The sequence below is a fragment of the Xylona heveae genome, assembly GCF_001619985.1.
Source record: "Xylona heveae TC161 unplaced genomic scaffold L228scaffold_2, whole genome shotgun sequence".
NCBI lineage: Eukaryota > Fungi > Ascomycota > Xylonomycetes > Xylonales > Xylonaceae > Xylona > Xylona heveae.
This window is the reverse complement of record NW_017264194.1, coordinates 56,179-68,895: the sequence shown is the minus strand read 5'-3', so window position 1 is coordinate 68,895 and position 12,717 is coordinate 56,179. Positions and strand designations below refer to the sequence as shown.

At 48.7% G+C, this 12,717-nt stretch overlaps 3 protein-coding genes across 3 annotated transcripts; 1 reads left to right on the top strand and 2 right to left on the bottom strand.

The window, feature by feature from the left end:
• Positions 1-1,484: 1,484 nt before the first annotated feature.
• On the top strand, positions 1,485-3,220 carry L228DRAFT_265346 (hypothetical protein; the record flags this gene model as incomplete). Its single annotated transcript, XM_018334683.1, has 2 exons — positions 1,485-1,714; positions 1,882-3,220. The coding sequence occupies 2 exons, from the start codon at positions 1,485-1,487 to the stop codon at positions 3,218-3,220; spliced, it is 1,569 nt and encodes a 522-aa protein (XP_018190390.1).
• Positions 3,221-6,890: 3,670 nt separating this feature from the next.
• L228DRAFT_243562 (glycerol kinase) lies at positions 6,891-9,584 on the bottom strand. The gene is made up of 4 exons (XM_018331717.1): positions 9,000-9,584; positions 7,923-8,917; positions 7,693-7,859; positions 6,891-7,623 (listed from the first exon to the last, which is right to left on the bottom strand). The coding sequence occupies exons 1-4, from the start codon at positions 9,236-9,238 to the stop codon at positions 7,351-7,353; spliced, it is 1,674 nt and encodes a 557-aa protein (XP_018190389.1). The 5' UTR covers positions 9,239-9,584; the 3' UTR covers positions 6,891-7,350.
• A 1,005-nt stretch (positions 9,585-10,589) lies between these two features.
• Positions 10,590-12,470, bottom strand: L228DRAFT_258344 (hypothetical protein). The gene is made up of 3 exons (XM_018334077.1): positions 11,699-12,470; positions 11,405-11,629; positions 10,590-11,347 (listed from the first exon to the last, which is right to left on the bottom strand). Exons 1-3 carry the CDS (start codon positions 12,089-12,091, stop codon positions 10,832-10,834), a joined length of 1,134 nt encoding a protein of 377 aa, XP_018190388.1. The 5' UTR covers positions 12,092-12,470; the 3' UTR covers positions 10,590-10,831.
• Positions 12,471-12,717: the final 247 nt, after the last annotated feature.

The window sequence follows — 12,717 nt, the reverse complement described above, 5'->3', positions numbered from 1 at the left end:
GACAATGGAGGCTATTCAAAAGTATGTCTTGCTTGCAATAGCTGCTGAGGAAATGTGAGAAAATCACTTAACGTTCAATTTTTAGCTTGAGGAAATTTGGCAATGCTTCGAGAGAAAGACCAACCAAAATAATGACTTTCAGACTGCAAATTCCGGATACATTGGTTAGCAAACATGGCCTGAAAGCTGAATCGGGTTCTGGAGTTAAGTCAGAATCAAATGATTCCGATCAGTTTATCACGAAGCGTTCCAAATTCTCCTAGGTAGTGCTTCATATAGTGCCTAGATAACACTTCGTTTCCTTTTCTTTTCTTTTCTTTTCTTTTTTTTGTTTTCACTCCCTCACGAATGTGTTGTTTCTATCTCATGATCTTGTGACCTTGCCCCTGAACCACGAGATTCATCAAATGAGTGTTCCTGTTTTCTGGGTTAGTTTTTAATAAAGCAATCCAATTTTGTTGCTATTTAGCATCATGGTCCAGTGCCAATTTGCTTATCGCTCGTTATTTGTTCAAAAGTTTCCGGGCTATAGGAGTATGTTGTATCGGATACGTCTTTTCGTTCGTTCCACTGTATACCCGAAAGGTTAGGGCTTCGCTCCCGAGGCTAGTGGCGGGTATTTGACACTAAACCAGGGCTAGGCATTCTAACATTCTGTATCGCTTATCGCGTTAGCTGGCGCTTGTGTGATGCTGGTAGTGCAATATATGTCAAGGCATTCTAACCAAATGTACACAGTACAATTATCTATCCTAGTCCTTGAAATTTTTGGATTCCATTCTAATTGTACTACTTACTGGTATCTGTAAGAATACTCGCGGCTATGCAGCAGAAAGAATAGAGTAGGGGAGGGCCTAGAGGGTTGCTACCCTATAACAGAGAAGGGCTGGGCCGGAGCTACTACCCGGAGTCCAGACTCTATCCTTAGTAAGGAAGAAATGTTTACTTTTTATCTTGTGGAAACACTGGGTAGGGTATAGTTCAGGGCAGACTTTTAAGGAGTTGGGCACAGCCTAATCATGGCCGTGATTTATTTATTTTTTTGACACATGTTAATTGTTGAATATTATTATTGGTTTATAATATTATAATGCAAAGTGGAACAGGCATCCAGTTAGATAGACAATGTGTCTTTTGGTCTGGAACCAGTTGCTATAACAAGCATTATCTATAAAAATAAATAAAAATTCTTTAATTAAATAATGTAATAATGAAAGTATTTAGTACAAAATAGGTATATAAAAGGTACTATCCAGACTCTAGATTTCAAACTAATTCAAATAGTTTGAAAGGTGATATATACCAGTTAAAACAATGCAATTGCCAGAATTAGCTTTGTATATGTAAATCTTAAAAGTCAGGCTTACGCCGCTTACCTTAGTATGACAGCTGCCATGGCGAGGGATAAATACTGAACTTCAAGCGTTTCCCGCCTAAAGCAAGCGAACTCCGGTCGCACCGTAGTGGAACACGCACCCGAAGCTATGCCCCAACGGGGAAAGACCTTCACTGAGTCGATCAGGGACCAGAGGGGACGCAATCAATTCAACTTTCCCTACTGTTCTGTCGCAACTGCCTACGTTAGTAAAGTCTCTGTGGATACTACCGTGCTTGCCGCCAACACTTCGCAGGAAGCAGTTGCGATGGATCAACACTACGAGGAGGAAAAGGCGACACTGTCGACCTCTTACTTCCTTGTCACAGGAGCCAACAGGTAAATTCATTGACCACGTCATCATGCCGCGACTTCTTTCCCCAAGTCAAACACCGCCTTCCACGGGCACATGAAGCTTGCATGCCCCTGCCGCTTCCACCGAAAAGCCCCTTCCCAACCCCTCGCATCAGCCGTCTCTTTCCTTGCTAATACTAATACGGTACCAGTGGTCTCGGCTTCTCCATCTGCTGTCGCCTCATTGACGAATTCCTCTTTACGAAGCCGCAATCCGAGCGACTCTGCATTATCGTGACCACGCGCGACGCTCGCAAAGGAAACGACACTCTTGATCGACTCAGCAAACACTTGCGCCGCACGACCCGCTCGGCAGAAGGTTCACTCAAGGGCGTCGCATTCCTTCTCGAATCACGCGTGACATTTCGGTCGGAAATTCTCGATCTGAACTCTCTTCTTTCCGTTCAGGCTCTTTCGAAGAAACTTTTGGAAACCACACCCCGACTCGATGGGGTCATCTTGAATGCCGGTTTCGGCGGCTGGACGGGCATCAATTGGTTTGAAGCTACCTGGACGATCCTCACAGACTGGGTCCAGGCAACAACGTGGCCGACGTACAAGGTGTCAGGATACGGATGGGTGACGAAACCGCAGTTGCCCTCCACGGCGAGTGGCAGGACAGAACAAGGCAAAAAGCCGATTGAGACGGGCGCTGCTGAACCGCAGCTAGGAGAAGTATTCTGCTCCAACGTGTTTGGGCATTACTTGCTCTGCCATAACCTCTTGCCGCTGCTCAAGGCTCCGTTGCTGCCCCATCCAGGCCGAATCATCTGGGTGTCAAGTCTTGAAGCCTACGGACACACTCTCCAGGCGGACGACATTCAAGGCATGCGCTCGCTCATGCCCTACGAGACGTCGAAGCGATTAACAGATGTGCTTTCCCTGACATCTACTCTTCCTTGTACCGCAACGTGGGTCGATCAGTATCTCGATTCCAAGCCCGAACGCTCCTCCAAATCGATACAACCCGACAATGACGACGTCTCGAACGAAGCTACCCACTCTCGGCCAAGAATGTATGTCAGCCATCCCGGCATCGTCGCAACTGCCATCTTCCCCCTCCCGTATATCCTCTGGCTATGCATGACCGGCGTCTTCTACATGTCGCGCTGGCTTGGCTCACCGTGGCACACGGTCAAGTCGTACACTGCTGCATGCGCAATGGTATGGCTTGCGCTGGCCCCTCAGGAGCGTCTTGACAATATGGAGCACAATGACGGACCCGGGAAATGGGGCACAGCCACGGATGCGTTTGGCCGCGAGCGCGTCAGCCGCACGGACGTAGATGGCTGGGGCTACGGCGGAGTCCCAGGCGAAGTCAGCGGTTTGGGTCCTGAGCGCATCAAAGGACGGCGCCGCGGTGCCAAGGATCTGACGCCGGAGATGAGGCAAGAGTTTGAGGATCTCGGCCGTAGCTGCTGGAAGGAAATGGAAGATCTCCGACTTGACTGGGAGAAGCGACTGGCGTCAGTCAAGCCGACAGATGCGTGATATGCTGAAAATGGACAAGAATAGTATCCCCCCCCCCCAATGATCAGTGCGAGTGTACATATAATCCTCGCGCGGCATTGTAAGCGGTACATATACATGTAATAATTCAGATTTACGAGTAGAAATTCGGGGCGGGAAAGCGTATAGATTATTGTTTCCCTTTCTTTCCTTTCTTCTTTTTGGGGCGACCATTCTAAAGAATAAACCATTTTTTATGGGACAGCACTATTGTTGGTCTTCAAAGTCTCACAAGTACGGATGCAATGCCTCTACGGTGATTGATTGAGAATAATAATGAGACTGGCTGCATTTTGGCGTTATATTCTCTTTCCAGATTTGCAGTATATCTAACTGATAGATCGTTTCAAGGCCGAGAGCTTGGCCAATCAGCCTTGGCTGCTTGGATGACTAGAGGTCGCTGTGGCAGAGCGGACAATGCCGTGTAGCTTCCGCTATGATCCGGCGGTCGACGAGAGGCTGAGAAAACTGGTGACGTCCAGCCAAATATTGTTATCCAGACGAAATTGAATAAAGATATGCATGCCATGGGCCGTCAATCACGCTGACAAGACATGAACAGATTAAAGACGAGAATGCAGTCGGTGGCGAAAGATTTATTGAAACTTCTGAAATCGACCCAGTTGAAACCCAGGCGGCGTAAGACAAGATGCAAATATCATGCGCTTTTCTGTTGGCAAATAAAGGAAAGGAAGGGAAAGAGTATCAAAGTTATGATTCGTGACAAAAGTGAAGTGGACGCTGAGAAAGAATGAGATGAAATATCGTTGATCATCCAACCAAACTCGAGTTGGTTCTTAAAAAAAGCGAAAAATTCTCCGAGATCGAAAATGTTTGCCGTTATTTTTCATAGATGAAGTCTCGTAAAGTTTGCATTTATCATTTAGAGTATAGAGGAACGCGCTGTCGAGAACGGCAGTCACCTGCACAGGAAATAGATGGTCAGAATAAATTTTAGACAGCTGGTGTAACCGTAATCGAAAGAACGGGGACTAACCACACTGCTCATGGATCCGGTATTCTCTGGCGATAGGTATTAGTGAACAGTCTCTTACACAAACAGCAACAGCGAGCTTATCGCATCAACTCACATGGCAACGACATTGGGAGGGCAGCGCTTCTGCGTCTGCTGATATTTGACGCACCAAGCTCGGACAGTGTATCGTACATGCCCGCATTGGTACTCAACCTGAGTGTAGTCGCACATTTCATCAGAATGGCAGTGCCGATTTGGTATTGCGAATCTCAGTAACAGGAATTTTGCGATGGAACGTGTGGCCGACAATCCCGGCGACAAGGATAAAGGGCCAACAAGCCGAAAATCCGCGCTTATTATTTTCTATCCGGCAGAAAATTTTCCAATCAACAGGCCCAAATTTCTGGAGAATGCATTTCAAGATTTCTTGTGGTGCGCAGCTTCGCTGGAGTTTATAATGTCTGGTGACTCGATTATGAACTTTCGGGCCCGAATTGGTGTGCGAGCTGCTCGCCAAGTCAGTCCATCTCGAATGCTCCACTCCAACGTTGACGTCGAGAGGGAGTCGGATCATCAAAGAAAAACATTTGTGAAGCCTCGTTCAGTTCGAAAGGGCAAAGGTTGGTTACTCGGTTCAAAATCAGCCAAAGGGAGACGGATGAAAGAACAGGAATTGGATTGACAGCTGTTCTTTTGCCATTTGAGGCGAGAGCCGAGAAACCCCAGGGGTCAGAAAAAAAAAGAGTTGCATAGCAGGGCTGAATTTCTAGCGGTCAAGAGAATTTGGCGCAGACTTTTTGTGTCAGTCGACCCGAGATTCTGCAAGGTACGAGGAACATTTGCGCCATATGTACCCTACACTATCATCATGATCAGAGCGAGGTGGTCATTGCTATTGTGCTCATCATTTTTGAATGGAAATGACAAATGTCTAAGAAGACATGTAGAAGGTGATACAAGGAAGCGGTGCCGAATCGGCAACATGATCCGTGGGTTGTGATTTTGGTTGTATAAACGAGCACAAATTTGTGCGGTACACATATTTTATGGCACCGAGCTGCGCAGTTGATTCATTGGTAATTAGTCGTCGAGTGACTTTAACAATAAGAAAATTTCGTAAGCACTGAGAATCGCCTTTGCAAATTTCATAGGGGCCAACGCGTGCCCGTTGACCCCGTCGTTGAAGTAGTTGGTGGATCCTGCAAGCATGGGGAATGGATAGGACGAAGAGCAAGAAAAATAAAGGGAGGGAGGCTTTTGCACGGACCGGAAGAGGTCTGCCAGCGCAGGATAGCAAAAGCTAGCAAATTATCACTTTTCTTCAGGGTAAGGTTCATCAAAATGTTTAGACAGGGATGCGGAACATGTTTTGCCAGCGCGGAAATGCTTCAAAACCGGTTGCCCTTTGCTTTGTCAAAAATAGAGCTTCAAGGAGGTGGAACTGGCTGGGGATGGGAGCGGGCGAGAGTAAACATGCCCAAATTCAAGCCTTCGATGTAAGCCCCGCGATCCACAAGAGCTCAATTCGGAAACAAGGAGCGTGCAACAGTCAAGGGAAAAGCAAATAACGCATGCGGTGATACTCAAAGTTCATGTGATAAACAACAAGGTTGTCGTAAGCAGACCCATCATACCGGGAAGACGACCGAACGGGCGCTGCAGGCAGTCGCCCCGGATCTTCGTTGCCCTCATAATAGAATTGTCACCCTGGAGCTAGTCTCTCGCACGAGCCAGCGCTAGGATGATAGGTCTCTGCAAGGGCATTCTTCAGTAGAGACGATGTTTTGGGAAATGAGCAAAAGATATGCCTTCCTTGCCGAACGAGGTCCCGTATCTTAGGTGCTAGCGGTGGACAGTGGAGAATATCGATTCAGCATATGCGGCGATTGTGTGAGACCGTTGAGCCACCCGCATTGACCCGTCGCTATGGTGGGAACAAATCCGTGGGGTTGTAATGCTGGGCCCCACGGGGAGAAGGCAGGGAACACCCCAGAAAGATAATTAAATTACTGGTGAATAATGCAGTGGTCCAGATTCGAGCGGAAATAGCCATAGCTGACGCGACGCGTCAGGCGGTAAGTTTCTCGCAGAGAATAGCACATCTTTTCGGAGACTCACATTCGGTCTTCGTACGAAGCGGATCCTTGTTAGACCAGCGATTGCGCCGCTCAAGTGCAAGCTCCTTCTTCCGTGACAAATCCAAGATGAATCTCTAGGAAGCTAAAGCTGGAACGAAGGGCGACTCCATACGGACCTTGCAAGACTGGGGAGCCAAACTGGGGTATTTTCCGATTGAACGGGCGACTCTGCACCTCTTCACTTTTGGGCGCCACACAGGGACAATGCTTGTCAAAGTCAATATCCAGATCCAGTCTGTCAGAATATTTCTCTGTGCTCAACCTACACTGTGTCGTAAACATGTATTGAAATAGCTCCGTCCACTGTCTCTGAATAATGCTAGGGGTAGCGAGACTCACCCCAAGGGAGGAGCAGAAGATCAGCGGGATTCGACTGCTCTTGCGGTTCGCAGGTCATATGGGTGTAACCTTCGATTCACGGAAGTAGTCAACTAGGGCGGGTTGGCGGTTCATCGCAAATATCGAGTCATTTTCTTGGCGATGAGTATTTAGCTTCGCCCCCAAATTCTCAGCTGAAAAGCAATTCCATCTACCGAGGTCAGGTGGAGGTAACGTATTGAATTTGGTCAAATTCATGCAGGGTTTTGCTGTTCTATTTGGAGGTTGCAACGGCCCAAACTCTCCGGTTAGGGAAAGCAACTAGAAGCATGCATGTTCCTATCCTGGTGCCTTCATAACCACTAGGGAGAGTGTATCGCTTTACAAGGCCCTTGCCAAAAAGGCCTTGGACAATCCGCACAGGAATGAAGCAAGGAGCTGCTATTAGAGTATACTACATTGATTATTATGCACTCGTATCTACGCCGAGAGAACAAAGAAAATCCTAATATACACATGTCCCACGGGTATCTGCGGACAATGATATACATGATTGAGAGACCCTCAGAAGCAACATTTCTCCCCAGGCAAAGAAGAGAAGATAGAAAAAAAAAAAAGGGCTATATACCGGTGAAGAAGATTACCATGCCGTACTCCCAAAATTTTGCTCGTTTTCGTCGTTAAACATCGTCATCGTCATTGTTGTCGTCAGTGGTATCAATCCAGCCTCGGCACATTTCGACAGCCTTGCCCCACCGCTTATACATCTTCTCGCTTTCTTTCTGTGTGATTTGAGGCTTGAATATTGTTCGATCGGCACGGTTGATGCGCATCAACTCTTTGTATTCGGTCCAAAGACCAACCGCATATCCGGCAGCAATTGCGGCTCCAAGGGCTGTGGATTCGCGCATAAAAGGACGATCGACAGGAATTCGGATAATGTCAGCTTGTGTCTACATTGATGAAGAGGCTTATTAGTCTGAGTTTCAATGGGTATATTCTGGAGCATAATTGAATCTCACCTGCATGCAGATATCCGAATTGCACATGCCTCCGTCAACAGCGAGCTGCGAGAGTTTATGGCCACTGTCCTTTTCCATTGCCTCGAGAATAGCCCTTGTTTGAAAGCAGGTGGCTTCTAGCGTTGCGCGAGCAATGTGGCCACGTTTGGTATGTTGTGTGATGCCGACTTTTGACGCCAAAATGTTAGCCTTATTTCCACGGTCCAAAGAGGTCTCTACAGGTTCCTTACACATTGTGCCCTTTGCATCATCGATCCAGTAGGGTGCAAAAAGACCACTGAACGCAGTAACGAAGATAACACCACCGCTGTCTTCGACGGAGAGCGCGACTTCACTAATCTTTGAAGAGTCTCTAAAGAATCCCATGTTGTTCATGAGGAATTTGACACCGCTGCCAGCAACGGCGACGTTTCCCTCCAGTGCATAAACGGGGCCATGGCTGCCGCCAAAGTCATAGGCAACTGTAGCCAAAAGACCATGTTTTGAGATCACAGGCTTGTCGCCGACGTTGTAGAGCAGGAAACAGCCAGTGCCGTACGTGTTCTTGGCCATACCGGGCTCAAAGGCACACTGGCCAACCAATGCAGATGACTGGTCTCCAAGACAGCCCGTGATCGGAACACCCTTCAGTGGCCCCCTGGATATTGAGCCGAACGCCTCTCTGTCAGACGATGGAATGATCCGGGGAAGCCGGACCTTGTTCCGGTCAATGCCAAAGAAGTCCAAGAGCTTGTCGTCATATTGGAGAGAGCTGAGGTTTGCAAACATGGTTCGCGAGGCATTGGTGGCATCGGTGATGTGAATATTGCGTTCCGGACCGCCATTCAGGTTGTATATCAACCATGAGTCCACAGTGCCGAACATGAGACGGCCAGCTTCGTACGCCTCGCGAACCTTTTCGCAGTGGCGAATAAGCCAGACCAACTTCACCGAAGACGGATAGCTAGAAATTGGCAACCCACAAAGAGTAGCAACCTCATCTGCGCCTTCCTTTTTCTTCAGTTCCTGCACTATGTGAAGGGTTCGAGTATCTGGCCAAGCGATGGCATTATAGAGGGGCTTTCCAGTTTCCGAGTCCCACAAAATCGTGGTCTCACGCTGATTCGTAATGCCAATTGCCTTGATATGTGAGACCGAGAGGCCCTTTGCCACGAAGGCCTCAGTGGCCTTGGTAACGCAGGTCTCGACCGATTGAAGGATTTCGTACGGATCCTGCTCATGCCATCTGTAGCGGGAGATGCGTGTAAGTACTATGCACTGTCTTCACCGCTCTCGCGATACATGGCAATTGCTATTGATTTACTTACCCAGAGTGAGGGTAGATCTGCTCAAACTCAAGTTGGTGCATTGCAACAGGCGTTCCAGTGGCGTCAAAAATGATAAAGCGCGAACTTGTTGTACCCTGGTCAATGGAACCAATGTAGTACTTTTTGAGCTCATGCTCGTGGCCTTGCTCCTCATGCCTCTGGTCCTCCTTGTTCACATCGGCAGTATCTCGCACATCGGAGAATTGCTCCGTCTCGGAGGAAAACGAAGAGCCAGCCATTCTCTGTACAAGTTGCTTACTGGAGGAGGCTGGCGTATGAGAAGATAGAAGAGGGATTGTGAATGGTAATGGTGGAGAGGCGAGGCAGAGGGGGAAAGCGGTTGCCGTTGATGCTTTGCGGCGTAGTACGGAGAGTTATGTGCAAGTGGGAGAACTAATTCAACACAGCGCTTTCAATTTCAATTCAATGGGAATTCAAGTGCACAGCGGCGGCCTTTATGGGGGCCAGCAGCGTGGAGTAGGCGATGCAAAGGTAGGTGAGTGGGCACGTGCAACAATGATGACAGACGCAAGAGTCTGTGTGTGGGGACGAGCCAGATCCGGTTCAGGTCTTGGTAGAGCTGGGGCACGGAACCGGAGCGAAAGGGTGGATTGCGGAGAGGTTACGAAATGCTATCTATGGGGCGGAAATATTTTACGTGGTACAGTATTCTTCTGCCCTGCCCGGGTCTGCGCATGCGGGTCGATGGAATCTGGACCATTGAATTGAGCTGCGCAGGGAGGTGATCGGCCCCTGGAGCCAAGAAGGATGACCAACGTCAACCGCGTCCATTTTGACCCAACGGACCTGATCCCCCCGGGGCCGAACGAGACCTTTTTTTTTATTTTCTAGGATACATGGAGCCGAAGTGGGGTGGAGGGGTCATGCGTGTTGTTGGTTAAGGGGCAGGACAACGACCAGCACGCTAAAGGGCGAAAAGGCAAAAGAAAAGAAAAGGCATTTGGTGCCAGGTGGGAATTTGAACCGCGGCAGGGATGGGCCGAAGTGGGGCCCCAACTCCCACATTTGTTCCAAGCCTCTAGAGTATGCAAGTCCGCTTCTCTTTCCGGTCGTCTCCCTCGTCAATCGTCATAACCCTGTCCTATTACACTGCAACCTCTGCCCCAGACGCGCAACCCTCCACAACCACTCCGACGTAATTCGCGTTGATCAATGTCACGGTCCCCATAAAGAAGAGGCAAACCGGATCCATTGGCGCGAGGTGTCAATTATTGATGTGAATGTGATGACACTGCCACTACTTTTCTTTGCCACACAACAATCGCTTGTGACTTCACGGCGTACTCAGTCTTTGCGTAACTGGCATGTACCCAAGCTGCTGCACGGTTGAAGAGAAGCTTGCGAAACCCATAAAACTGTCTTCCCTCACCCCCACACTGCTGCAACCCAGAAGAGATTCAATATTTATTTAGTCACCTTGCACCCCTGCGCCAATGGGTCATGTGTGGCGTTTGCCCTTGGGCATCCAACCCCCCCCCCCCCCGCCCAAGGCACGTTCGCAGATCCGGAAGCCGCTCACCGTCAAAATCGGCACCATTGTGCCGTTCCGCTCAGGGGTGGTCCAAAATTAAAGGGAAAAAAATTATAAAATAAAATATAATAGAAAACCAAATAAAGAAGAAACAAAACCGCGCTAGCGTCAATGCATATGTACGTGCATGCATGAAGATATTTTTTTCAATAATTGACCCCCAGTCGCTACGCTCAAAGATCATCCCGAAGAACCCCGGCTAATTTCCGGGGCAACCTTCTCCAAACTCAAAATGTTATTTTGGAAAGGCACTTTGCCATCCATCCGTACGCCCGATTAATTACTCCTTCTTGCTCCCTTCCTCCTTATTCTCTTCATCTTTGCTCTCTTCGTCTTTGCTCTCCTCATCTTTGCTCTCCTCGGCCTTGCTCTCTTCCTCCTGGGTCGCAAGATGCGCCCGCTTCTCATTCTCTTCCTCCTCCAGGCTTGTAGTCTGTGTTTCTTTGAGTTGATTCACTTTGTCGCCGGCCGACGGAGCATGTCCCAGCATGTTGACAATCTCGCCTCGGCCAATAAGACTAACCACGATGCTGGCTCCGGCGATGAAGGTCAATACAAAGCGGTAAGTGCCGTACCAGGGAGGCGTCCATCCCCTCACGGTAGCCTTAGCATCCAAGAAATATAGAAGGTTGAAGGCGGCAAATTGTGAAATAAGCGCGTATTCGGCTGGCATGAGCACAGACGGCCATGCAATGGCCGGAGCTAGAACGCCGATTGCATAACGGCGGTAGCTGTGATGTCCGCCGTAGCCTGCATATTCCAGGCCCCAGTGGATAGCGCCCAGGAAGGAAATAATCTTCAGACAGGGTTAGTCGGCAGTTCAGCATCCCTTGATGGTTAGCAAAATACGTACCACGGCGCCGTAACCGATCTGAATAGGCTCGAGAAATTTTAAAAATGCCTCGGCCGTTGGCCCAGAAAGCAGGAAGCCAGTACCTGCCTCAGCTGCATATTTTACATCCCAAGCGAGGTAGACTGTCGTGAGCGATGTAGCAAGATATGGCAAAACCCCGGCCAGCCCAAGATAATACGCTTCTCGAGGAACTTCCTTCAATGCAAAAGTGTCCTTGACTGTTGACTAAGGGATAGATCCAAATTAGCTAGCTGATGATTAAGTAAACGATACATTATCGAGAAGACTACATACCAAGTCCGTTCTGATTCCTGCCAACATGTCGGTCTCCTTTCCCTGATCTCCTTGGCTAAGCTCGCTCAATACCGGCCGTACGGATGAAGCGGTGGAGACATGCGCTGGGTCTGGTTCAATCTTTTGTTTCGCAATCTTTTCTTCTGCCTTTGCGTCTATCTTATCCATCCTGACGCCTGTGCTTGTAATCTGACATCTTTGAATTGAATGGGGGCCCTGGGGGAGAGGGAAGCGACCTGCTCTTCGAGGCACAGTGCGATTTGCTAAGGAAATTATTGGAAGGGGACCACCGCTCTGCTGATACAAATAGCGGCGCATCGGAGGGGAGAAAGCAGTGGAGGTGCTTCCCAAATGCCGTATGGCACCTGGACGGAGAAGGGTGCGAGCAGCCATTGCTAGGAAAAGTCGCGAGAGCTCAATGCTATTGAGCTGTTGAGCTAATAAGAGAGCTATCAACACACGAAGCTCAAAAACAAGACGGTCAATTGAGCCAGATTACTCAAGTAAACAACCGTATGGATATCCAGTTTATGGGTTGAGACAGCGGGCTCGGCAATTCAAAGGAATAAAAAGAATTTTGAGACGAGCAGGAAACGGGCCTTGACGTTCAAGTAGGTCCTGGAGGTAGAAGGATCTGACGTTTGTTGCCGGGAGGAGAATGCAGCCCGCGTTACCTCATAATTAAGTACCTCCTTGGTCTTTGAGCCGCTAATTAACAGCTTAAATATTACTAGAGAAACTTTTGGATTTCGTATTTCCCCTTACTTTCCCAAGTACCTCGGTGATTGTTTTGGGGGTGGCTGGTCAGGCGTCCTACCTGTCGGAGTAAGGTAGCTACCGTGCAGCGTTCCGTTCACATGACGTCACTTCTGGGTCGCAAATTAACGGACGAAGCGGGGCGCTTGGAACGACCGACATACAGTTATACGGAGTCAGTGCTTGTCGCCAATTTCCAGTAGCATACAATCCAACTTAATCTCAACAAAAGAAACAATGCGGTATTGACTAATTTCTAACTT

What these genes read in the sequence shown, in the direction of transcription:
- L228DRAFT_258344 (XM_018334077.1), bottom strand. Translation starts at nt 12,091, where the DNA reads ATGGCTGCTCGCACCCTTCTCCGTCCAGGTGCCATACGGCATTTGGGA. An exon ending in CAGGAATCAGAACGGACTTG is followed by an intron (nt 11,630 to 11,698) that starts GTATGTAGTCTT and finishes TCTATCCCTTAG; the next exon opens with TCAACAGTCAAGGACACTTT. An exon ending in AGATCGGTTACGGCGCCGTG is followed by an intron (nt 11,348 to 11,404) that starts GTACGTATTTTG and finishes CCCTGTCTGAAG; the next exon opens with ATTATTTCCTTCCTGGGCGC.
- L228DRAFT_243562 (XM_018331717.1), bottom strand. Translation starts at nt 9,238, where the DNA reads ATGGCTGGCTCTTCGTTTTCCTCCGAGACGGAGCAATTCTCCGATGTG. An exon ending in CAGATCTACCCTCACTCTGG is followed by an intron (nt 8,918 to 8,999) that starts GTAAGTAAATCA and finishes CTCCCGCTACAG; the next exon opens with ATGGCATGAGCAGGATCCGT. An exon ending in ATTCGGATATCTGCATGCAG is followed by an intron (nt 7,624 to 7,692) that starts GTGAGATTCAAT and finishes TCATCAATGTAG; the next exon opens with ACACAAGCTGACATTATCCG.